At 40.1% G+C, this 22,966-nt stretch overlaps 1 protein-coding gene across 30 annotated transcripts in view; it reads left to right on the top strand.

Moving 5' to 3' along the window:
- Sox6 (SRY-box transcription factor 6) overlaps window positions 1-22,966 on the top strand; it is a 611,566-nt gene that overhangs the window by 285,452 nt on the left and 303,148 nt on the right. For 24 of the 30 annotated variants that reach the window (XM_039106334.2, XM_063285244.1, XM_039106327.2 and 21 more), the window contains one exon: window positions 15,061-15,301. In XM_039106334.2, the coding sequence (XP_038962262.1) occupies window positions 15,065-15,301 (237 nt within the window). In that variant the 5' untranslated portion in view covers window positions 15,061-15,064. Of the gene's footprint in view, window positions 1-164; window positions 189-7,653; window positions 7,690-15,060; window positions 15,302-22,966 lie in introns of those variants that run through there. The other 6 variants (XM_063285274.1, XM_063285282.1, XM_063285278.1 and 3 more) reach the window with 2 other exon arrangements.

The raw sequence follows: 22,966 nt of genomic DNA, 5'->3' as shown, positions 1-22,966 counted from the left end.
GATACCTTCTCTAGTGAAAATATTTCATCATAATAAACATTTCAAAGAGGCACAACTGACAAGCAGGCCACCGGGTAATTTCTGGAGTGTTTTAACTAAAGAACATGAAATAGTCAGTGCTCACAAACAATTCTGACTAAGGAAGACTGCTGTTTTACCAGGATTCACCGTGTTGGACATCGTTAAAGGTATTTTTATACGAAACTCCAATGAATTGAATTGACTTCTGAGAAATGCATTACATTAGTGCTCCATTAATTCCTTTCACTCCGAACCCCTTTATTCTGTCATTTGTCCCTTCTACACCCCCACCCCCACCCCCAAGTAACACACACCCTGAGTTTGTTCCCTGTAGTGTTTGGCAAAGTTCAAAAATATTTATTTGTTTCTTTCCTCATCCATCTGCTCTAGAAACCGCTGCATTTATGAGCTTGGTCCTCAGGCAAGTTTATTCTTTTGGTACACTCGGCTTCAAACAATGCAACTAGGCACCCCAAGCTGCAGCGAACATTGTTTTGACTGAGCCCAGTGAAATACTTATATTTTGTAATAATGAAGTCACTAAAAATCCAAATAGGCCAGGTCGATTCTTTAAAGTAAATGGAGGTAAGAGGGCAAACATCATGTCTTCAGTCAGCCATGACGCTGCATCGCAGCACAGTACTCTTTAGAGCATTGGCAGGAGCTGGGTGCTTGCCTGATTTAGAAACAGAGAAGCTGGCCTAAGACAAGAAACAGTTTGGAGCCTCGTGTGAGGACAGGTATCACTGCTGCCCAGGGTGTTGGTCTCCCTGAAAGAAAGGCAAGTGTGAGTGAGCTCTGAAAAGCACTCCTGCATTTCAGGGAACACGAGTGGTGCCTTAGACTTTCTCTGCACTGTCAAGTTAATATGAGTACTGACGATGGAAGTTCCGCTTACCATAAGCTTGTTTTAGTTTAAAAATCTATCCAAAATGACCTTGAATGGGTTACGGTATCCAAATTCTTGGATTTGCTCTTTTGGTTTGTCTGTCATTGAAAATCAAGGGAAGAGATGGACAGTAGGAGGTCCAAATGGACAGTCTGAGTCCCAGACTCGACTTTGTCCTTGGGAAACAGCTTCAGTGGTGTGGACAGTAGGATCTGGTCTTATGTGTAACTCTTTGTAGAGATGGTGTGTGTGCACCTGTGTGTAGAAAATGTACTGTCCCACCTATTATTGTGTCACAGACAGATTGACAATAGTAAACTTTTACTGAGTGGAATGTTAAATGATTTCTAAAAATTCAGAATTTCTTTAACGATTTTTATTGGCTTTGTTTGAACTAAAATATTTTTCCTCTAAGTCTTATTTGAAGTAGCTTAGCAATTTTTCCATTTCTACTAAATGTTAGGTGCTTTCACAATGATTAGTTTAATAGTCACATCAACTCTTAAAGGTACATGAATTGACCCCACTTGTACAAATGGGGATATGGTGGCTCAGATAGTTAAATGACTTCTCAAGTCCACAAGTCTACTAAGTGAGAGGTCAGAGATTTAAATCCCTTTTCAAAACCTTCCCACCACAGCCTTCCATGTAGCAGCAGGTTCTGTTAAGACAAGTAAGGTTTTTCTAGTTATAGGCACCTTAGATACAAATAAATACCGCATCTCTAAAACTCATCCTCAGAACTCTCTCAAGTCAGGTTTGAGAAGTTGCAAGGCATGTTTTCATGATGGGGGCCTATGACTGTGAATGACACCTACTTCTTTCTTTCTTTTTTTTTTTTTTTTGGTTCTTTTTTTCGGAGCTGGGGACCGAACCCAGGGCCTTGCGCTTCCTAGGTAAGCGCTCTACCACTGAGCTAAATCCCCAGTCCCCACCTACTTCTTTCTTACAGTGAACACTTGAGCTTGGGAAAGCCAGAGGTTCTTAGCTTGGTAGATGCAGTTAGACACTCAGTAAAGAGTCTCTTAATATGCAAAGCTGTGGGCAGCCACATTTGACTTTCATAATGATAAGCAAAACAATTCTGTGCAGTGATTCATGGAAACAATTGGATTCTCATGTTCTCCTGGAGCTGTTTATGATAATATGTAACCAGCAAATGCAAGTGAGAAATTTACAGCAAATAGCTATAAGGAAGGTAGAGAGTTGCCGAGGTATGGAGGGGAAAACACAAGGTAGTGGCACTTCGGTTATCTGCAAAAGCAGACTATTTTGTGCATATTAAAAATGTGGAAATCTGTATTGCTGGTAAAATCTTTCTTTAGTTTCTACAGACAGTGACAGTTTAGAAAAATTTATGCCATTGTGTTTGAAGGTTTTCTGCCTCTTTCCCTAGAAGTTAGGGCATATGCAATGTCATGTACAGTAATGTTTTAGGAGGTTGTTTGAGTTCCTATGCCCTCCTTGGGATCAGCGGAGACAGTTGTGTCTGAATGAATATTGCTGGAGCTCCTGTCTCCTTCCCCCTGGCCCCTAGGCTGTCCTGATCCCTGCTTTTGTAGCTGGTACAGCAGTAGGAGTCATATCTTTTGAAATGCTTCCAGCTCTGACCTGTGTCCAGAGTAGCTTCTGTGGTCAGAGCTGGTGAGTAGAAATTGAATCTCATCCTCCTCTAAACCTAGATATGAATGAGCAGAGATATCCTTGTATTTCACTATTGATTGTTTAAGGACATAGTTATATGTGGGTCAGCAATGCTTGCCAGAAAATGCAAACTAGAAGAGGAGGTTTACATTAAGAAACAACACTACAGCACACCTCCCAGCCTCCTGTACTAAAAGCTGTAGTTACTTGCTTAACTGATTTTGGGTCAAGGTACCTGGAATGAGAGTCAGGTGGCCTGTTCATCAACCTCCTCTCCTTCCTTCTCTTTCTCCTCTTGCTTTCCCTTCCTCTTCTTCCTACTTATCTTAGTTGTTTTCTATTGCCCAGACAAATCACTAAAACTGAGGCAACTTATAAAAGAAAGTATTTAGTTTGGGGCTCATGTTCCAGAGAGTTAGAGTTCAAGACCACCATGGCAGGGAGAGTGGTAACAGGCAGAAGGCATTGGTGCTGGAGCAGTAGTTAAGAGTTTACATGTTGAGACAACAACCACGAATCAGAGAGGAAGAGTTAACTGGGAATGACTTAAGCCCACCCCACAGTGCAATGTCTCCTCTAATAAGGCCGCAACTCCTAATCCTTCCCACACAATTGTACTAACTTTGTCTAAACATTCAAATATATGAGCCTGTGGAGGCCATTCTTATTCAAACTACCACAGCACTCCTCTTCTTTCCCTTCATCTTCTTTCTCCTTCTCCTTTTTATCTCTCTTTGCCTGTCTATCTCTACCCCTTCTTGCAACAGTTATCTAGTAATCAAATACCTCCAACTCTAGGATTAGAAATTATCTTGTTTGTTTTTGAAGTGCTAGGGATCAAACCCAGGTCTAGGACAGTTTTCTGCTGTCGGGCTATGCTTCAGGCCTGAAAGAAAACAAAAAAGAATAGATTGAAGTTTAAGTGAGCATTTAGAATACACACACACAGAGAGAGAGAGAGAGAGAGAGAGAGAGAGAGAGAGAGAGAGAGAGAGAGAGAAAGAGAGAGAGAAAATACTCATAGTGATAGTCTATATGGAGAGACTATATTAGTAAGGAAGGATTCATGTGATAATTGTAAATAGTTAATAATTTATATTTCAAAAATCTTTAGCCCTGGTAGAATCTGCCTAGGAGTTAGACTGTCAGCTGTCACACTCTGTCCTCTGTTTGCTTGCTATGCCCTTCTGGAGAGCGCTCTTTCATTTTCTCTTTGTCTTGTGAGACATGGCTTTTGCTCTGCAGTCCTGGCTGGCCTCATAGTTACTATGCAGACTGAGAAAGCTTTGACCAAAAAAAAAAAAGGCTCCTGACTCTGCCTCCCGAGTGCTAGGATTAAGGACATGTGTCATCTCACTTGGCCTTACATTTTATTTTACGTTTTGAATAAGCAGTTTTATTCTTTGGTTTTCTTATCATTAAACAGGACAGTGATGTCACCCAAATCCTATTGTCTGAGAACATGAGCTCACACTGTATGTATAGTAGCACAGAGCACAGGATAGGGACTTTCTAAGCTTTTAGTGATTGCTTCAATGTCCATCTGTCTAACCATCATCTATCCATTTACTATCTCATTTGTCCATCCTTTTAATGTTTCTGGAAACATAAATTGATGTTTGATTTGTATTTTTAATTGCAGTTATGTTTAAAATTCAAAATGAATTTAATGGGCCAGGGCGTGTGTAAAGAGGAGATATTTAATCGAGTATGGAAGTTTGGAAGCTTCATTTTAAATCTTCTAGCATGGCTGCTATTTTCTGGTTAGTTATATCCTACCAGTTTCTCTTTACTTATTTAATGGCATTTAAACAACTGGGTAATATTTTCCAATGTTACCTTTACACCAAATATTGTGCTAGGTTGGTACCGTGGGATTCAGAGAAACATGGAGTTTTGTTATTTTTCTTGGAAACTCATAATCTTGTTGGGACAATTTATACAATTGTTTATAGTCTATCATTCTTTCATTAGAAAAAATGTTGTATGCATGAAACATTGAATAAATGTTGTGAGAATGACTTCCTTAGATCACTTCCTGAGAGTTAAGCCCACAGTCCCAGGGATAGTCCCAACTAGTTCCACAAAGGTCAGAGAAGTGACAAGGCCAGGTAGACCATCACAGCAAGAGTGAGCGAAGCTTGAGGGTACCAGTGTACGCAGAGCAGAGGGGGAAGGTGCAGCCCAGAAAGGCTTAGGAAAGTTGGACGGGTCTGGGTGCAGGGCCTTGAACGCCTGGGTGAGGAGTTTAGATTTCATGGTGTCTCCTGGGAAGAGCTACTGATGTGTTTTGATCAGAATAGTGGGGGGAGACAGAATGGCAGCAATTCATCTGAAAGAAGAGGGACTTGAAAGAGGTAAGCCAGTTTAGGGTAGGTTGCTGGAGTTTGAGCCAGATGTATAGATTAACCCTGTCCTGAGGTGATTGTTATGGTGTGCAGGGAAAGCCTGAGAGACACGAGCAGGGAGGCTTGACACAGCAGAGGCAGGCTAACAATGAGCAGCCATGATGCTTCTGGGACTCTTCTGCATCTGTGTAAACAAGGGAAGGTGCTGAGGAAAGTCTGATGAATTTAGTTTTAAGTTTCATTGCTATGGCACTGCAAAGCGTATCTTCATGTTAGCACCTTGTGGTTGTTTGGGGCCCTTCATGGAGGAAGACAGCTCAATGTTGGGAGAAGACAAAATAATCAGGGAATTTAGAAATAAAGCAGAAAGATGCTTGTTCAAGAGTATAGCAACAGAATAGAGCTGAGGGTGGCAGCCTGGGCATGTGAGTGGTTTGTGTCTGTTCTCTTAGGTAAAAAAGAGTGATCTATTGGCTATTTTCCCTCTGCCTTTCTTTCCAGAACTATTGAACAGCTGTGAGATATGGTGCATGGGTCAGGCACTAAGGAGCCAGCGATGAGCAGGGCAGGTGTGAATCTGTCTCTGGGTCACATAGAATAAAAACCCTGGCATGACGCCTCTTTCCTTTACTTAACACAAGTTTGTGACACTCTCTACTGGGGCCTTGAAAGGATTTCTCTGACAAAGCATACCTTTTTTCTCAACATTCCTTATTATCTCCGTATTGTAAGAAATACCATGTGGGTGTATAATTTCAGAAATGGCTTAAATTAGCCATCACTGAGGTTCAACACTCGTGATTACATTCTCTCAGGTAGGAGGTTGTCACTCTGTAAGGTCACATGTAGGATCTCTTAGAAGGAAAAAAGTTTGTTATATTACTTAAAAATTGTAAGATTGAGGAAAATGATGTTTTCACTAGATGATGGGAAATGTATCATAGATCACACAGTTGAGCTTGCCCCAGAGCCCTGACTTCTGTTCTAGCTCTCCCCACTTAGAGTTTCTGAGCCTGTGTGGGCGAGCATCTGTGTCTTTCTTACTCTTCCCTGATGATACGGAGTGGAGAGAGTGGGGTGCAAAGGAGCCTGGTCTCAAGAAAGTGTCCAGATAGAAGCAGGACACCAGATTGACAGCCTCTGGTTTGTATGCCAGCTGGCTCAGGGGATCCAGAGCTGCTGATGGTGCCCAGTTTGTTTCTCTTTGCCTGGTGTGGGACTTTTCTGCTCCCCTGCTAAACCTAGCTCCTTGTGGATTAAATGATTAGAAGTGATACCTTTTAGAAACAGAGGTGAGAGGCAAAAGTGGAGTATCAGGCTTTAGCAAATTATGTACCTTTCTAGTAAAGGAAGGATACTACTGATGGGAGAAAAGAAGGCCTTCAGGTTGGGAGTGCATGGGGAAAGTTATTTATTTACTTATCTATCTATCTATCTATCTATCTATCTATCTATCTATCTATCCATCCATCCATTTTGGACGGAATGATATGAATCTGAGCTTTTAAATTTTGAGTTAGACATAAAAGAACATAAGCTTTTACGTGACAGGTTTCCTTTTTATGTGTCAGGATGCTAATGATAATAGTTTCACTTGAACTATGGCATCTTCAATGTGTGGAAGAACAAGGTCAAATGTTCATAGCTTTAAAGCCAAACTAGTTTGGAGTTATCAAGGTCCCCAGGAGAGTGAATCAATTTGGGTACCAGATTTGGGTAAGAATTTCAGATGCTGAAGGTCTCAAAAACAATTGCAGAAATGTATTCTATTCATGGCTATTTCTAAATTTGGATTAGAAATAATCAATTTTGAAAGATGAGTTTCCAATGTCAAAAACTTAGGCCAATTTAAAGGACAAAAATAAAACATACACTTTCCTTCTCTTTTAAGGAAAAGTTAAGTCAAAACCTAACGAGTTTAAATTCTGTTCTTTCCCATTTCTGTGGTGGATTCTTGGCGAGAAGGAACTCTCTAGAGGTTAGGTTATTTTGTGATGGACATACTGCTGAGTGTGAAAAAGATAAGCCACCGTGATGTCACCTATAGGCCATTGTACCATGCCAGCAAGGCTGTGGGGCTCCTATTCATACTTGGGTTCATTTTCTATAAATTGGTCTTTCTAGTTGTTTTCCATTTTTATTTGATGTAAGACTAATAAATCTTACTGATAAATAACAGAGAGCTTTCGTCATACATGCAGGATTAAAATGCACCCCTTTTGGGGGAGCCAGATAGGTGTGTTTACTCTGTAGAGAGATTTAGAGTTGATTTTTTGTTTTCTTTGTGGTAATTATGTTTGCACTTTGCTGATCACTAGTTGTGCATTATTACAATGGAAGGTGACAATTTGATTGTCTTCAATTGGAGAAACAAGTAATTTTATATTCACTGAGCTGTCAGGTAACAGTAACTCCCAGAACTGAGAGCTCCTGGTGAAGCGTTTGGCACCTATATTTAACTGCTTTGATGCTTGCATAACCTTTGCTAAGTCAGAAGTGCTTCTCCGGCTGGAGACAGTTTCCAGGGCTATGCAATGAGGTTTCCATTAAGTAGGCAAACTGAAATGGACTGCAGAGCCACGCTTCTTCCCCCTTCTTCTGCTCCTCCCACCACTGCTCCCCTCTTTTCCTTTCCTTCACATCCTCCCCCTTTCTTCTCCCCTCCATCTCCACTTTCCCATCCTTCTCTGATAGGAGTCTAAAATGCATCTGATTTGTTCTTTTTTTTTTCTTTTTGGTTCTTTTTTTCAGAGCTGAGGACTGAACCCAGGGCCTTGCGCTTCCTAGGTAAGCGCTCTACCACTGAGCTAAATCCCCAGCCCCTGATTTGTTCTTATGAGAGAGAATTACCCCAGAGCTTTATGTCACTGAGGGGAACCTAGAACATCAGCTTCTTCACATAATTTTGTCGAGCATAGCTATGCTTGAGATTTAATATTGGGAACAACCTCAGTGGTATCAAGTTTTCATCTCACGCTCTCCTTTTCTGAAAATGTTAGTCAAAGAGTGACTGACAATAGAGGAAGAATGGAAGAATGTCCATGGATCGCTTCCTACACTTTCTGTTTGGGAGGATATGGCTCTGGTCTGTAATTTATTTATTTTTAAATGAAAGAAGCAGATGAGATGTCCCATAGTCAGAAACTCTATTAATGGATCAGTTTCAGCCTGGTGGGTATGCTCCTTGAAAAAATAAAGCTTTTCATCCCGTGTGAAGAGGATATTCTAAGTGAACACGTGGAAATAAATTCATTATGCTGTTATTTTAGACAGTCTCCTCTCATGAAAACCACGAAGAGGTCTTTCAGTTGAGCTGAACAGTGGCTGAGCTTGATTAAAACCCTCTGAGTTAGGGTGTGTATTTATAGTAGCCATTGTTCAGTTTTGATCTGACTGTCAAGCCACTGGTTTTATTTATAATCTCTGGTAGTGGCTTTACAGAGCAAAACTCCCAACAGCTACTGTGAGAAAATTCAGTATTGCTTCTATGAAGCAAAAAGTGTAGTGGTTCCATGATATCAAGTTGTTTTGATCCTAGGAAGAAACTGGATACACAAGGACAAATGTGATAATTTTAGGTTTTCCATAGGCAGTCAATTAGAGGCCAGCCGTTGGTCAGGATGCCTGTGCCTTCTAGCAGATACTGACCAATTAGACAGAGGTGGTTACGTGATGTAACATTATCAGGAGAAACAATTCATGAGTCAAAGCATTCCAAGACATATGAGCTCTAGTCCAAAGAACAGTCTTAAGCTATATAAAGTGACAGCAACATTGTCAGCTAAATATAGGCTCCAGAGAAACACAGACTTTGATGACTTGAGAGGAATCTGTTCCAGGTAGTTCCTGTTCTGTGAGAACCTCAGAGGGCCTTTGGTGACAATTTTGGAGCATCAGTATTAAAAATTAGAAGCCTTAGAAAAATCAAGGCATTAGTTTAAGCCCCTTCTTAGGCACAGGTTAGGTGTATTTCATTTGCCTCATCTCTTAACTTGACAACTTGCTCAGATCAGTGAGTTTTCTAACAGTGAGGCATGACATCTTGGTGGTTCTATATAAACTCCGAAAGAGGGGCTGAAATGCTAGAAGGAAGATAGGCTTCTACGTTTTCCAGTAGCTCTGATAGCACTACCCTTGCATTCTCTTAGCTGCTCATTAAGACATGGACAAGGAAAGAAAAACTGGTAAAAGCCTACAGGTATTTGGAGGTAGAGTGGAGAGGACATGAGATTGTGGCTTCAAAGAACTCAGAGACCCAGACAGCAAAGACGGCCTCTCCTGTGTGCGTGTGTGTGTTTGTGTGTGTGTGTGTGTGTCCTATAAGAGGTGTCTTCATTGTAAGATCTATTTTATGTCTATATGGTGTTTGCTTGTGTGTGCATCTTTGTACCATGCCTAATGACCTAATATGTCAGAACTAGAACTGGAACTAGAGTTATAGAGGGTATTTAGCTACCATAGAAGTGATGGGATTTGAACCCAAGTCCTCTGTAAGAGCAACAGGTGTTCTTTACCAAACGGGCCATCTCTCCAGCCCTCAGAACTCTCTTCACGTGAAAGTCTAAAGTTAGGCTTTTCCTTGCAACCCTTTCAATCCCTGAACGTGGGAATTGGAGGCACAGGACAAAGGCTTGGAAGTCATTCTTTGCCCTGGCCTGGGTGAACTGGAATCCTTTGTGAGGGTTCCTGGGCATTGTGCATTTTGGCAGCTGAATGTATCTGTTACTCACGCTCCTTAGAATGAGAGGCACTGTGCTATATTTTTGGGGGGGGGGGGGCGGGAACGAGTTTATTTCTCAGAATCAGATCAAGGGTAGTGTTCAAGTAACACTGAATTGTCTGAGATGAGTCTATGCTGAGCTTCAAAGAATAAATGTAAGCGTTGGGCTGAACGTAACATTTCCTTATAAGTAGGTGAGCTGTTAAAGTGCTGCTTTATGTCAGAACAGCATTTCTTTTGTACTTTTAGTTTTTATTAATTCTTTTATTTTTGAGATTATAATATAATTACATCATTTCCTCCTCCCTTTCCTCCTTCCAAGCTCTCCCATGTGCCCCTCCTTGCTCTCTTTCAAATGCATAGCCTCTTCTTTCATTATTACCACATGTTTATGTGTGGGCACCAAATTCTTTTGAATAAGTGTAACATACTTAAAAAGTTGAGTGTTATTTGATAATAAATAAAAATAATGAGATATTAGAAAATAGTTCTGTGCATCATATTGGAAAGGTCTGTAAACCACTTTTCTGCAGAGGCTTTAGCACGTGAATGCCCACCACTAGCATCCCTTCACAAAGCCCAGACCACCTCACCTTCCTCGTTCAAGAACACAGCGCACATTTACCCCTGGGTTACTTGGCAGTGACCTGAGCATTTGCACCAGTACATCAGGGCTCGAGGTGGACTGTTCGCACTTCGTTGGGATAGAGGTGGTCCTGCTTCCATCCTGGAGAACATTATTGATTAAGGACCATCCTTTCCATCAATCTCATAACCACAAATCTTAAGCTGGAAGGTTTGCCCAATGGTCCAGCATCTGAGGGCTTTCACCTGATCTGTTGGCAGAGAGACAGTTCAAATGCAGGGAACATATGATGGGAACTGAGTTTTACATGTCCCAAGACATACAATACCATTCTTTCTGGAGGTTTTCCTTGATAATAGCTATGCCCCAGAAAACCATCTTGTTTAACCAGTGTGATAAGTTGACAATGTAGTTTTCCTCTCTGATTATAATGTGCTCTGTGTAGTCAATACACTGGTACCATGTGAGTGTAATTTCCTCTTTTATTTGATCTCCAATGCACTGTATTATAAATAAACAGTTAAAAAAAAACACCAAACAAATCTGTTGCATTTCCTTTTAAGATTGTAGCACTGTAGACACTTGTTCTAGTAAAGTAGAATTGGGCACATTTGATTGCATTTAAATTTTTCATGCTTCAGCAGTTTGGCTGGGAGCACAGCAAAGAAAAATCCCATGAGCGAGGAGAGTTGAGAATAATAGAAGTTGATTTTGTGTATTATAGCGGCAACATTTGCGCTGCTTTAGTAGGGTTGTGTCAGCACTTCCATTGTAAACCCCTGTTCTCAGGGGCTTTAACTAGGGAGATTTTTTTAATACAAATTAAAAAACAATTCATTCGAATGATTTTTAAGTTATAATAGAGCAAAAATAAAACAAAGTAAAGTCACATCGAGATTGACCATTTTCGAAAGAATTTTGATTTTTCGTTGCTCATTAGTTGTGTGGGATGTAGCTAGGTAAGGTACTACCTAATGTACAGGGGTGGAGTGTATGGGAACACTGTTGTAATGGATAGTATATAGAATATTCAAAACAAGTGTGAGAATTCTGCACAAAGCTGAAAAACTATAATCGACAAGGTGCGTTTGACTCATGGATTTCTAAAGCAGGTGACTTGGGTAGAGTGGTGGGAGCAAGGGTATCGCCACAGTCGAGTGTCTGTCTTCCTAGAGTAGGAGGAAGGTGTGGAGGACTGCCAGGGCCTGGAGGAGTGCCAAGGTGAGGTTACTTACTAGTGCTTGCTGTGCAAACCTGACAGGAGTTCAATTCCCAGAACACACTCCTGAAAGTTGTTCTCTGGGCTCCACATGCATTACCTGTCAAGTGGCCGCTTGCATTTCTGATGCCTCCCCTACCCCCATATTAAAAACAAACAATAAGAAAGGGTAATATTAAAGAAAGAAATGAATGAGGACATAATCAGTTAAATTGAAAGATAGTATAACAATTTATGTGTAAAATTACTAAACCTGATCCAGTTGTAAATCTATGACTTATTTAATAAACTCTGTGACAGCAAGATGGCTCTGCAGATAAAGGCAGTTTCAGCTAAGAGTGACAGCCTGACTTTAGTCTCTAGGACCTACATAGTGGAAGGAGAGAGCCTGCTCCTGCAAGTTGTGTTCTGGCCTTCACATGTGCACGTGCACACACATGCACATGCACTGACACGAATATAACAATTAAAAAAGCTATGCATTAAAAATAAGTTGTGTGTACATTCATATAAAAACCAAACAACTACCACCTAGGAGAGTGGCTCTCAACCTGTGGGTCACAAGCCCTTTGGGTAGCATATACCAAATATCCAGCATATCAGATATTTACATAACAATTCATAACAGTAGCAACATTATAGTTATGAAGTATTAATGAAATAATTTTATGGTTAGGGTCACCACAGCATGAGGCACGGTATTAAATTGCATTAGGAATGTTGAGAACCATTGTCCTACACTAATACAACACAACAATTGCTACTGTTGAGAACGGTTGAGAGCAAGAGTCTTCTTTTCCTCTGTGGACAACATAGCTCGGAGTGCTAATAAACAAACACGGAGAAGGATGAGAAGTATGGTCTGAGAAGAGCTCTTAGACCACAGCATGGTGACCTTCTTACCAAGGGATGGACTTGGGAGCCATGTGTGCCTTCCTGCTTCTCCGACCTCCCCACGGCTCTGCCTGGTTCTGGTGGGAGCTGAGGATGAACAGTCAGCTTTAATACATTGGCAGCCGAGCTGGTATTTGCAACCTTGATACACATTTGTGTTTGTGGGTGTAAAATAAAAGACAGCTTGTGTGCCACTGTAAATAGACTTCTGATGGGTCACTGGAGGGCTCACCAGAAGCCTGCCGATGAAGGAGAGGTGAAGACTTTCCCCACTAATTGTATTCAGCGTGTAATTTCTAAACTTCCCTCTGAATTTTGATTTTCAATTAACACTCCCCATTTGAAGATAATTTTCTATTTAATGTAATTGCAGGAAATAATTTATTGGCTGATTAAGACTGAGGGCCCAGCCTTCCTTAAGAAAAACACTCACCAACCAGCCTTTAAAGTCAACTCATAGCTTTGGACAGATTGAGTCTATTTTTACAGCTGCAGGGTTGTTTAATGAGGATCGTACACCATTGTTAACCAGTATAGTCTGTTGTCAAAATGATTCTTAAGAGACTGTTTACATTTTGCATTTTGTGTCATGATTAATTTATACTAAAGCGATAGTCACAGATACTGCTACTGGAAGGCACCAAATTACTTTATAATAAGAGGCTGCTTGTTGGGAGAACTGAATGAGACTTGTTGTGAAGTCACTTTGAGTTTTGGATTATGACTTTTTTCTTTACTTGTATTGAACTGTTTCTAAAAGGTGGCAGTCAACTCATTCATCCATTTTTAACGTGTGTGATTACATTAGGGCTAACTTCCCATCATCGGAACAATGCAAACACTCTTGCTGCCTCTGACCGATGCGTGATAACTTACAGGACAGTTAGAATTGCCTGGTTTTGCACTGGCATTTCTGGGGCCACTTAGTCACACTAAGTTCAGTAGTGACTCTCAGTATGGAGGCTCATCTGTTGGCTTTGATTCTCTGTGTGTGTGTGTGTATTTGTCCATTTGTTAGCACCAACAGGAGTCACTCGAGAACGTGTCAGAGCCTTTGAAACGGTGCTCTTTAGAACATTCAGTTTCTCTCTTTTTAGGGGAAATAGAGCTAGCCACTCGTCTGCTCACTGTCCCTATTCTATTTTCCAGTCTCATCTAAATAGGTGAAAGTTTTGGTATTTGTACAATGATTATTATAAGTAGGCATCAGCATTTTAATATGTTTCAAAGCACTTCAAAAGCCCGTAATACTTTTATTTAGAACTATGCATAATTAGTTTAGCTGATCTTCTATTAATGTTTTTCACTGTAGGATACTAACTCTGAGCCCCCTCATTAATTGTGAGAAATTTAGCATTAGCTGTTAAATCCTATGTGAAACATGGGCTGCTACATAAAAACTACTGTTTAAATTGGAATTAACTTAATTATTTTTCCTTGCACTTGATATTTCCTTCACTGCAATATTCATGAAAGCATGTGACAGATTTGTAAATTTAACTGTTAATCTCAGATTTCTAGACCCTTTAATCAGTATTTATTTGTCTGTAGAAACAGTACAGGCAAGTTAATGATTTGCTAATTTGAAAAACGCTCATGTGGTTCCCTATGTTAACTGATTTGTGCATTTAAAAATGGTATGAAATCAATTAATGTTAAAGAGCAATTAAGGTGGCGATTGTACTCCTTCCACTACACAGCAGCTCCAAAGGAATACAATAAATAAATACCAACATGAAGTTTTAGGGCAAAATGTTTTCTTCCACTAATTTGTAAACTTTTAGTGGTTTGATCACTAACCCCTTTACTAAGAAACTCATCTTTCTAAGGTGATATTCTCAGAGCTTTGTAATTTTGTATGACATCATGGTTTGTGATCTTATCTGAAGCACAAAATGAAGAGCCCACTACACAGTCCTTTGACGATTTGACACAGTCCTTTGACAGTTCTTTGTGAAGATTTCCACAGAGTTTTTAACCTTTAGTGTGCATAGTAGGCATTTTATTTTTTCATAGTAAATGCTACGAATCATGTGTATACTTTCTGACATGAAACGGAGGTATACTTATTTCAGAAATTCAACTCAAATGCCACAAAGTTGCTATAAGATTTATCTAACACTAGAAGCCATTCAGTCAACATGGCCCTTAAAAGTTAAGAAGTAATTCTTAATGCATCTGGGAGGTCTTCAGAAAAGCTTCAGATAGGTCATTGGTGTGCCGTCTGGCACTCATAGTCAAGATTTAAGATAGGAAGTGATGATCAGTTTGCTTAGCGTATTAAGGACAAATTATTTATTCAGTTTATATTTTTTTGTATAGGCTTAATTTTTTCCTTCAGCTGTGTGAGAAAGTTAGATCTTCTTTCTCTGAAGTCATTCGTCAGAGTGGCTCATTAGTCTGTTTACTCACTCTCTCGTTCTTGTCATTGCTAACCACCAACCCAAGTACCGCCTTACGCGAACTCAGAATCTACTGGGGAAGCCTGGAAGAAGGGCACACAGATATGTATATTGTACATCACAAAAGCTGCTAAGGATCAGATTTGCAGCAGTTAGGGGGAGGGGCAAAGAGGAGGAAGGTAACAGATAAGCTAACAGTTGTTTGTCTGTAGTTTAGACTGCTGATTTCTCTCAGTATCAAGAATCTTTATTTTATTTTTGCTCACATTAGTCAAATACAGTAGCTTCTAATTTGTTTGTTGAGGGTCCTCTAATCCATGGTGTTTCTCTTCTGCAGAAGAATGTCTTCCAAGCAAGCCACCTCTCCATTTGCCTGTACAGTGGATGGAGAGGAAACAATGACCCAGGATTTGACCTCAAGGGAAAAGGAAGAGGGCAGTGATCAACACCCGGCCTCCCATCTGCCTCTGCACCCCATAATGCACAACAAACCTCACTCTGAGGAGCTGCCGACGCTTGTCAGTACCATTCAACAAGATGCTGACTGGGACAGCGTTCTGTCATCTCAGCAAAGAATGGTGAGCACCGAGAGTCTGGTGACTGCTACCAGTGGTGTCTACATCATTAGGAGATGTTTAAGGAAAGCTAAAATACCTGGCTTCCGAGTATTCCCGGTCAGGCCAAATTCAGGTTGTTATTGTTCTGGTAACTGGGAAAACTTGGAGAGCAGTTTGCGATGTAAGCTATAGCCACCATGAAGTCTGCTCGACAAAAGAATATTGATTTACCCTTTAAACAAGGGAAGTCAGTTACCTTATTCTTTCCATTCTAATTTAATGTGATTAGTTTAGTAATGTCACAAAATAAATTCAAATAAAGTGTGGCTGTGTATTAATATTGAAACATTAAGTTAAACAAATATGCCCACATGAATGAAGTCATAGCATGACTGCATCTTTAATAAGGAAATGCCTGTATCTTTCAGTTTAAATGACAAGTCATGTGGCTATATATTAACATCAAAGGAGCACTCAAGGCTGCATTGTACCATCCAGTCAGACCACACAGGGCTTCTCTAAAGCAAAAACAGCATGTCAAGTGATGCAGGAGTATGCAGCTTTCCCATGGCAAATTCTGTCTTCTGAACATCAGAACAGAAACCCCAGGAGGACATTAGTTATCTAGTTCAAAACAAAAATCTTCACTTTTTTATCATCTAGAAGAAACCAGAACCTTAATATGTCTTAACCCTAGCTTGTATTTCTTAACTTTTGAGTGATCAAAAATTTAGTGAAAATATCTTAAGCAATGAGTTTTATTCCTAAACAAAACACAAGGTATCATTTTAAATGCCTTTTAAACAAATGAACATAGGGAAATAAATAACTTGTTCAGGGAGAAAGTTTTTTTTTTCCAAATGATTTTTGTACATACAGTATAGGCGTAGGTGAGAGAATCAAAAGATGAATGAAGCATGACTCAAATAATTTTAGTTTTACTCCATGATTCGTAGACTTTTATTTAGCACACCTTAATTATACAGATTAAAAATTTCATAATGTCATTTTCATAATGCAGATAGTACTTTTATTATAGTTTCCTGCTCTTCTACCATTTCTTGAAGACCTCCTTTCTCTCCTCTTTCTAGTCTAAGTTCCTAATAGTCCTTTTAGGTCAATGTTTCTCTCTTCCCCCATACTTACCTTAAATCCCTTGTCTGTGTATTAGACTTATTTCACGTAACATGATGATCTCCACATTTTCTTGCAAATGACATCATTTTGTTCTTTTATACATAGGGAATCAAGAGTAAACAGTTTTCTGGGCTGGAAATTTATCTTCCAGGAGAAAGGGAAGGCAAATATATAGCAAGGCAGGAATAGAGAACATTTTCTGATTGAACTTAACGTTCACTCTGTGTCTGTACGATGGCGTGGCTGAGACGGATATCTACTCTCTGCTCCTTGCTCATAGGCAGGATAATGAGACTCTGCTTGGTCTTTATTTGAACAAATATTTATGGAGCACCTTCTGGATGCCACACATTCCCTAACTACAGCTGTGTTATGGTGAAGCAGATGTGAGGCATGCCTGCCTGGAGGTTGTGTTCTTAGACAGGGGACAGCATGCAAATACATATATAGTCGAAGTTTTTTGTGCTGTGCAGAAGATCAGAATGTTGTCTGAAAGCACAATGAGACAAATCTATCTTTGAATAGATGGATAAAATGCCTTCTCCAACCTAAGGAGGACAGAAAGTAGTCAGAGTAGGGCAAAGACTAAATCCATGGAGAGAACAGCTGTATGGAGTGTCTGAGGTGATAAACCCAGAACTTAATTTAAGGAAATGAAAGATGGTCCTTGTGGTCAGAGGATAATGAATGGAGATACATCAGATGTGGTTGGAAAAAATAGATAGGGACCGTATCATACAGGCCTTGGCAATGGCATTGTGGGGGTGAGATTTGATCTGAGTGCAGTGGGAACAGCCTTTGAAGGGCTGAAGAAGGTTTCTCACAGATAATTCCAACTGTGGCACAGTGAATGGCTGAGCAGGCAGCAAGTGTGGAAGGATGGACCCTGGGGTTTCTATTTCAGAAATCTAGATGAAAGATTACAGTGGCTTGGATTAGTGTAAACAAAGAGGGGACACGGAGAGGGACTGGCTCAAGATAGCTGTGCTTTGATTCCATGTGCAGGCCTGACCAAATAAAAGTAACTGGACTGGAAAATGTATGGAGAGAGGCAGGGACAATACACTTCAAGTTCTGCTTCTTCTGAGGGCACTTAACTTATTTTTCTTAGAAAAACTTTACTTTTGGCAAGTGCTAAGTTGCTTTGCTGAGTTACTCTGAGTTTTTTGTTATGCAGAACTTGTCAAAATAGATACTAATGTATATGTAGTAATTCATGTCACATATGATTTATGGTAGTATAAAATAGCTTAAGGTTGCAAACATGTTATAGATTAGTGTGAAAGAGACCATTCTCATAGAAATGTTTCCAAACTTTCGCTGTGCTTTCTGCTGGAGCTTTTGTGTTCTCCAAATGCTGGAAAGCCAAAGTATTTGTTTAACTCCCACTCTATAGCATTTCCCAGCTGTGTACTTATATGGTGCAATAAAAGGATTTAACAAATGGGAAATAGCAGCTGCATGTGGAAACTTTCTCTGTGCTCCCTCTTCACCAGATAGAGTCAACAACATGGCGACTGTAGCCTCGGACCTGAACTGACCTAGGCCACAGATCAGGTCACCAGGCAGCTTCTGTTTTTTTGTAAAGAAAAACAATGGAAGGGTTTTATGTTCCTGCCAGACCTACAATGTGTGTGTGTGAGATATGTGTGTTTGTATAGTATGTAAGTGTGTGTGTTTGTGTGGAGTGTGTGTGTGTGTTGGAGTAGGAAGACTGTGACTAATGTAAAATTTTAATTTATTTCATTAACTATGAAATCTAAAGAGCATTGATGAAGAGCCCAGACATTTGCAGTTGTCTTCTATGGACCCTGTTTACTTGCTTGTTTGATTACTGTCAGCTGAATCCCGTCAAATGCTGTGGAGAAGTAAAAGCCAAGAATGAGTGTACAAACTACAACCCACATTGGCCAGGACCTCTTCCGTCTCCACATTGGTCCTTGTCTCATGGACAGCATTTGGTTTACTGAGTTCAGAGGGCTCACTGGGAAACATAAAGAACAAAGGTAGAAAAGGAAAAAACTTCACCAGTCCCCATGACCTGGTTAGAAAAAAGTTGCATCTTAGAATCCTGGTTATTTTGAAGTGGAAACTCAGTAAAGTAAGACGCCACACAGTTTCCAATAAGAAAAACAATGTGTAGTAATCTAAGCACAGAAGGAGGATAGAAATTTTAGGGAAGGGAATTCACAGACCAATGCAATATAAAAATTTAGACACATTTTAAACAGCAATTACAGAATCCAGAATGTTTGATTTTAAATTTAGTATTTTTTATCAACTGGTGACTTTTTTATGGTTGAAAGTTAGTACACATAAGAATCTCTCTCTATTTCTGTGCACAGCACTTGTTTTTGTCATGGTTTTAGGATACTAATACCTTTTTGGCATAGGAGCATTCCCACCATCCAGTGATGTGTATTTTTATTCTCGTTGACCCTGGGCATTAGTAAAGAATGCACCCATGTAATAAAATGTACATGGCACAGTCCTTTCTGATGTCAGTGTGAAGGAACATCTCTGTGATAGCTTGCAGTGACCCATATTTGTTCTTATATGTAATTATTTTCCACAAAAGTTTTAAATGTGGAAAGGACATGTGAGCCTAGATATTGTTAGTAAACTCTGCAAATTACATGTTTTGCAGGGTGGGGTGTGTTGTGAAGACTGTACTTCTATGTAGCTATTCGTATTGAATGAGCTGAGAGGTGCATGCCATAGTATGCTCTCCTTCTAGCACATTTTATTCTTTTCCCTTTTTTTTTTTGCCTTAAAATATAATTTAAAGAGGTATATCACCATTGCCCATGGGGGTTTGGAATGAATACTCAGTTCCAGATACAAAGACTACTTATGGTAATATCAGGTTTCTAGTGGAATTTACATAGCACCATGTCTCAGAGTAAGACAGTTCAGACAATGAAGAGAATGCAGTGAGGAGAGAATGACCGAATGGAAGGAAGACCTTTCTGAAGAGAGCTCTCAGCTGACATTTGGAACAAGTCAATTGTGCAGAGACTTAGGGATGATAAGTATAAAAGTACCTACAAGTAGCAATAATAAGTAATAAGAAGAAGAACAAAAATCTTTACAATTTCTCATTTTTACAGTGTTTGGATTTAAAATATGTTTTTATTTATCTACTTCCTGCCCACTGCCTCTTACCAATTCCCCCTGATAACTACCAACCCAACTCCTTCCTGTCCTCTTAATGTCCTCTTTGAAAATCTATTATTATATTAATAAATTATATTAGTAGTTCCCTGAGTCCAACTAGCTAGACAGATGTGAAGGATGTAGGACCATCCACTGAGGACAGACCACCTATCAGTAGGCACATTCCCACAGAAGAGAGAACCAGCAGCTGCCAACTGTCAGTAGACCCTTTGATAGAGATGGAGCCTCGGCGGCCCCTGGAATTTTCACTGGCTTGACCTTGTTCGGGTCTCAGGCAGGTAACCATCACAGATGTGAGTTGATGTGTACATCAGCCAAGTCATGTCCAAAAACATTCCACAACTCTCCTCGCCATTCTGTGTGTCTTGCATTCTTTTTCTCCACTCTTCCATGATGTTTCCCGAGCCTTGGGTATGGAGAGGTTGATAAAGATGACCTATCTATAGCTGAGTACCTGAAGTCAGCACTTTGACTGGTGATTGGTCTCTGCATTAATTAGTATCAACTGCAATCAGAGGTTCCTCTGACCAAGGTTGGGAGCAGCACATAATGGGTATACACATATTAGGAGGGCAGTCTGATAACCTTCCATTTAGTGAAACAATATCAGTAGACTTCTCTATTAGGGTCTATGACCTTCCAAGTCATGGAGTTTTGACCAGGTTACAGTATCAGGCAGAAATATTTCTTAAGTAGCGAGTCTCTAATCCAATCAGAAAGAAGTTGGTTACTATCACAACTGTCATACCATGATCATACCCGTGGAAATGTCTTTTCTGTCAGGTGATGCTGTAGCACACAGTGTCTAGTATTGGGAAATGTCTTTTCTGTCTCAGTAGTCTTCTGGCACTGTGAAAGCTAGCCATTAGGAAGAGAGTTTCCTGGTTAATTTGAGATTTCTTAATGTCCTGCAACCAAAGTGCATAGTGTCTTTAACAGTTAGTACAAACATCTTTTGATTAGTGTATTTGAACAACAAAACACAGCAGAGTGCCTGGAGAGGAGAGAATGATGTGGATGAAATCAAGGAGGCAGGCAGATAATACGTATTATAATCTCAAAGGCTCTAATGAAGTGTTTGAACTTTGTTTCAAGTGCAAGAGGAAACCATTGGGAAATTTTAAGCAAGACAGTAATAATGCTTTATTTAACTTTCTAATAGATCACATTGCCTACTGTGCAGGTACATCTGGGATGAGGATGGCAGAGTGAACAGTTTGGGAGGTTATCCCATTGAGAACATGAAGGCTTAGTCAAAATTGAGTGAAATAAAAGAGGCCAAGGACCAGCAATATGGTAATAGACATACACATTCCTGATCAAACCATGGTGACTTCTGTGTGACCATGAAAATGTGGTGAGAAGCTGATGGTCTCTCTCTCTCTCTCTCTCTCTCTCTCTCTCTCTCTCTCTCTCTGCATTTATGTGTAGATTGCATGTATTTGTGCATGTGTGTGGGACCACTGTATGTAGCTATGTGTTTGGGAATGCACATGTGTATGTATGTTTATGGAGGTAGAGGCTAACGATGGATGTCTTCTTCAATTACTTCCCAGTTGATTTACTGAGACAGAGGAGTCATTTGCTGAACCCAGGGCTTGCAAATTTGCCTAGTCTGGCTAACCAACTTCTCCAGGATCTTGACTCAGGAATGTTGTGATTACAAACTGACCACCTTACCTGCCTGGCTTTTATGTGAGTCCCTGGAATTTGAACTCTGCTTACTAGGAAGTGCTTTATTCATTGAGCCACATCCCCAGCCACACAGGGTCTTTCTTGAAAAATGCACAACGTGACAATAAAATTTATAGTAGGATCCATGCACATATGCCCTTGTGCATTTACATTCACAATCACATTGATATTTAGGTAAAAATGTTATTACATATATCTGAGTTTGAACTACTCATCTAATTAAGTAGAAAAAACTACTTGTACCCTCAGCCCAGAATGTCTGAACCCCTTGTTTTAGAGATGCAAGTCGAATAGCTTTTCTTGCTTGTTCTGGGACTGTAGTTTAGGAAGTGTAATTTATCTGGTGCTGAGTACTTGCAGCCTGCAATAAGACTGATGTACAGTTTTTGTGATTCCTGATCAATCTATGAAAAGCTTTAAAAAATACAGAAAAGAGCAAGATTTAGATGGTGACTTTCATTCATTAGAGAAGTTTTAAAGTAAGATGCACATAGACAAAAAAATGTGAAGATTATTCTTTGTGATAAGCAAAGGAAATAATAATAGCCACGTTGGCCCAGTTAATAGTGGCCAGGAGCAATGCTTCCTTGTTTGCAAACTGTCACTCCTCTCTGTCTCTCTTGCTTCAGCCAGGAAAGTTGCTAGTCAGCATTGGAGTGTTTTTTGTAGTTCACTTGGAGTCATAAAATTTCTAGTGTGGACTTTGTACCATTTCTTGGAACAGGGCTGTTGTCATTGTGTGATAGCATAGTCCAGGAATTCTCACTGGGGATTTAATCTTCTGCCACACTTCATGTTGTGACAGACTTTTAGAAGATTTCTCATCTTGCTTCTTTTTGAAAGATTTAAGAAGTTGAATTGTTGCCAAGGTTTTTTTCTGTGTATGTGTGAGAGAAATAGATTTAGTAATTTAAGGTACTAGGTACCACCCAGATGGATTTAATTTCAATACATTTATTGGGGGTATAATTCAGTAAGTATTGTTCACCTGGTCTGACTACTGTTGTCCTCATGCCCAAGGGCAGGTTGATCTATGTCTACTGTGTGGTATCTGGTCAACATCTGGAGTCCTTAAGAAAAAAAAATCAGAAACTGGCAATATTCAGGCTTCTTGAGAAATTTAGTTATTTCTTGTCTTAGTTACTTTTCTTCAGCTGTGACAAATCACCATTACCAAGAAAACTTATAGAACAGTTCCATGGGAGTTTCAAAGAATGGGTTCATGACTATCATGGTTGGAAGCATGGTAGGAGGCAGGCAGACATGGTGCTGAAATAGTAGCTGAGAGCCTACATCTTGTCCATCGCATGAATCAGAGAGTGGGGGATGGAGAGGAGAAGAGATGAGAGGGGGGAGAGAGGAGAGGAGAGGAGAGGAGGGAGGGAGAAGGGAGGGAAAGAGAGAAAAAGAGAGAGAGGAAGAGAGGAGAGAGGAGAGAGGAAGAGAGGAGAGAGGAGAGAGGAAGAGAGGAAGAGAGGAGAGAGGAGAGAGGAGAGAGGAGAGAGGAGAGAGGAGAGAGGAGAGAGGAGAGGTGGGAATGTCATGGGCTTTAGAAATCTCAGTGCCCACTGTGGTGGTTTGAATATGACTGGCCCCATAGGTTCATAGATTTGAATGCATACTCTCCAGGTTTGGAAGGATGAAGAGTGTGGTCTATTTGGAGTGGTTGAGGCCTTG

This window comes from Rattus norvegicus, chromosome 1 (assembly GCF_036323735.1).
Source record: "Rattus norvegicus strain BN/NHsdMcwi chromosome 1, GRCr8, whole genome shotgun sequence".
In the NCBI taxonomy this organism is placed as follows: domain Eukaryota; kingdom Metazoa; phylum Chordata; class Mammalia; order Rodentia; family Muridae; genus Rattus; species Rattus norvegicus.
Note: the sequence above shows the minus strand (reverse complement) of the source record. Positions and strands in the feature narration are given on the sequence as shown.